Below are 3,194 nucleotides of genomic sequence, written 5' to 3' on the forward strand. Positions count from 1 at the left end.
AGGATCTGCGAGTCTCGGAGAGCAGTGGCTGGGAGCCTCCGCGTGCGCTTGGAGCCCAGCTGGAGCCAAGGAGCCCGGGACATGGCCTGCCGTGGCCACGCTCCTGGCCATGGAGCGCAATGCCGCCTCTGCCTCCGCTTTTGCCTCCGCCTCTGCCTCTGCTCCATCTGCGGAGGCCGGAGGCCGGGGCCAGCAGCCAGGGGACCGCCCATTGGCGAACTGGGGGAAGGAGATCCCTCCGCCTCAGCCCTCGCGCTGCCCCAGGCGCCTCTGCGCAGGCCCCGAGGCGCTGGGGTTGCTGGCGCGCGCCCCCACCGTTACTGTTCCAGATCCCGGGGTTCTAACTGTTACTAAACCTTCAGAAATCTACCCCGGGAGGAGCCAATCTTCTAGTTATAGCGGTCGCCATGGATAAGATGAAGATCAAAGGGCGGCTGTCAGTGACACTCAGAGGGGGCCCAGGCATGCACAAGACCAACAGTTCCCCGGAACAGAGAGGACCAGATGAGAGCGGCTGCGGAGGTGGCAGTGATCTTGGAGAGGCCCCCACCCGTGCCGCCCCTGGGGAACTTCATTCTGCGTGGGTACCGCTCAGCTCTGCGCCCGAGATTGTACACCAGAACCTGAAGATGGGGCCTGAGGGGGAAAGGGGCCAGGCTTCAGCCACATCCTGGGGTGAGGTACAGTCACCAGTGAGGGTGCGCAAGCACACCCATCCCCTGTGCAAGATCTTCACTGAGGACATCAGCGAGCGCCTGTCACTGGCAGCTGGTAGCCGGCTGCCCGAGGGCTGCCTGGAGAAGCTGGCCCTCAACAGACCCATCTTCAACAAGCCCCTCAGCCACCTCCTCCACCATGTCAGCCTGTCCGAGATTGGCTTTGAGAAACTGGAGTCCTATGTCAAGCTGGACAAGCTGGGTGAGGGTACCCATGCCACCGTTTACAAAGGCAAAAGCAAGCTCACCGACAGCCTCGTGGCACTCAAGGAGATCAAACTGGAACACGGAGAGGGGGCACCCTGCACTGCCATCTGGGAAGTGTGCCTGCTCAGGGACCTCAGACATGCCAACATCGTCACGCTGCATGACGTCATCTACATGGAGAGGTCCCTCATCCTGGTCTTTGAGTGCCTGGACAAGGACCTGAAGCAGTACCTGGCTGCCTGTGGGAACGTCATCAACATGCACAACGTGAGGCTGTTCCTGTTCCAGCTGCTCCGGGGCCTGGCCTACTGCCACCGGAAGAAGGTGCTGCACCGCGACCTCAACCCCCAGAACTTGCTCATCAACGAGAGAGGAGAGCTCAAGCTGGCCGACTTCGGCCTGGCCCGGACCAAGTCAATCCTAATGAAGACCTACTCCAACGAGGTGGTGACGCTGTGGTACCGGCCGCCCGACCTCCTGCTCGGGTGCACACACTACTCCACCCACATTGACATGTGGGGCGTGGGCTGCATTTTCTACGAGATGGTCACGGGCCGGCCCCTCTTCCCAGGCTCCACAGTGGAGGAGCAGCTGCACCTCATCTTCCACATCTTGGGAACCCCAACTGAGGAGACATGGCCGGACATCCTGTCCAACGAAGAGTTCAAGGCACACAATTACCCCCAGTACCGTGCCAAGGCCCTTTTGAGCCACGCGCCCCGGCTTGAGAGCGATGGGGCTGATCTCCTCACCAAGCTGCTGCAGTATGAAGGCCGCAGTCGGATCTCCGCAGAGGACGCCATGAAGCACCCGTTCTTCTTCAGTCTTGGAGAGCAGATCCACAAACTCCCTGACACGACTTCCATATTTGCACTAAAGGAGATCCAGCTACAAAGGGAGGCCAGCCTTCACTCCTCATCAGTGCCTGACTCAGGCAGGCCGGCCTTCCGTGTGGCGGACACCGAGTTCTAAGTCACACACCCAGGCCCCAGCAGGCAGCGGCTGGAGGGATGCAACACCCTTCACAGGAGAGCTCCCAACTGCATCCCCCTGCTTGCTACCTGCCTACCTGCCTGGTTCATGCTCGCCTGCCCACATGTTCCCGGCTGCCTGTCCAACCATCTGACCATTGGCCTGTCAACCACCCATTGGCCTGTCTGCTGGGTGCTAACAAAGCTCCCATCACTCCTTTGAAAAAGAAAAAGAGAAAGAGAAAGGAGAAAGAGAAAGAAAGAGAAAAGAAAGAAAGAAAGAAAGAAAGAAAGAAAGAAAAGAAAGAAAGAAAGATCAACTGTAGAATAGGAGGTATGGTTTGTCCACCAATCCTTCAAATTCTTAGAAAATGAGACCAATCTGAATCCTGGAGGCCCTGTTTCTAGATGAGATATAAGAAGTAAGTAGATCTGAGTGGCACAAAAGGTGGGCTGGAGTGGATATTGTTATTATCTCCCAAGGTCTCCTTTTCTCTGAACATCCAGCCCCCTGATCCTGGGCATATGGCTGCTGACAGCTCAGAGCTGCATCCCTTACTGGGAGGGAACTGGTTTATCCAACGTTGTTACTCCTCCCAGGAGGCAGCCCATAACCAACCAGTGACTGGCTGGTGTAAATACACAGCCACCACACCCTTGCCTCAGCTTAGGACAACTCTGAAGGCCTGTCCCAGCTCCAGAGCTCTCTCCCTGGGATCAGCCAAAACCTCAGCTGCAATATCATCGTTCATCAGTTTCTGCTGCCTATTCCATCTTATTTTCTCACAGATGTGTCTCCTAAGAGCAACCTATAAGAAGCCCTCTACTTTGTCTCAGGGACTCTGTGTCCGGTTAACCTGAGTCAGCACATATCACTTCCCCGTGTTGACGTTTACATCACGTCAAATGCACTTTCCAGTAAGGGTGAGAGTGTCCCCACCACCCACACCTCTCCTCCAGCATGAGTGACAGTTAGCATAGGGCTGATCCCCCACAGATGTCTAGGGACCTATCAGGAAGATACCTATGTATAACCAGAGTCTATCCCATCTTGGTAAAATCACAAGGCTCGCATGCATGAAGCCAGGATCACTGCCCTAGAGTGTGAGACACACATGGACCCAAACACGTGGAAAGGCTGCCGACGCAGGAGGTGGGGGTCCAACAAAGCAGGGCTTCGGCAGCAATGTCACCACCTACATCTCTGCCTCAAAAGTAAAAGTAAAAGATGGAGCTTCCTCTCCACAAATCTACCTGCAAGCCCCTTGAAGCTCTCTCCTAATGGGAGTAAGTAGTGTGT

The 3,194-nt window shown here is 56.3% G+C and overlaps 1 protein-coding gene across 1 annotated transcript; it reads left to right on the forward strand.

Moving 5' to 3' along the window:
• Nucleotides 1-333: 333 nt before the first annotated feature.
• Nucleotides 334-2,140, forward strand: LOC103299496 (cyclin-dependent kinase 16-like). Its single transcript, XM_054716808.1, has one exon. The coding sequence runs from the start codon at nt 408-410 to the stop codon at nt 1,893-1,895; it is 1,488 nt and encodes a 495-aa protein (XP_054572783.1). The 5' UTR covers nt 334-407; the 3' UTR covers nt 1,896-2,140.
• The last annotated feature ends 1,054 nt before the right edge of the window (nt 2,141-3,194 follow it).

This window comes from Eptesicus fuscus, chromosome 6, assembly GCF_027574615.1.
Source record: "Eptesicus fuscus isolate TK198812 chromosome 6, DD_ASM_mEF_20220401, whole genome shotgun sequence".
Taxonomy (NCBI): domain Eukaryota; kingdom Metazoa; phylum Chordata; class Mammalia; order Chiroptera; family Vespertilionidae; genus Eptesicus; species Eptesicus fuscus.

Coding starts and splice junctions, on each gene's coding strand:
- LOC103299496 (XM_054716808.1), top strand. CDS start 408: ATGGATAAGATGAAGATCAAAGGGCGGCTGTCAGTGACACTCAGAGGG.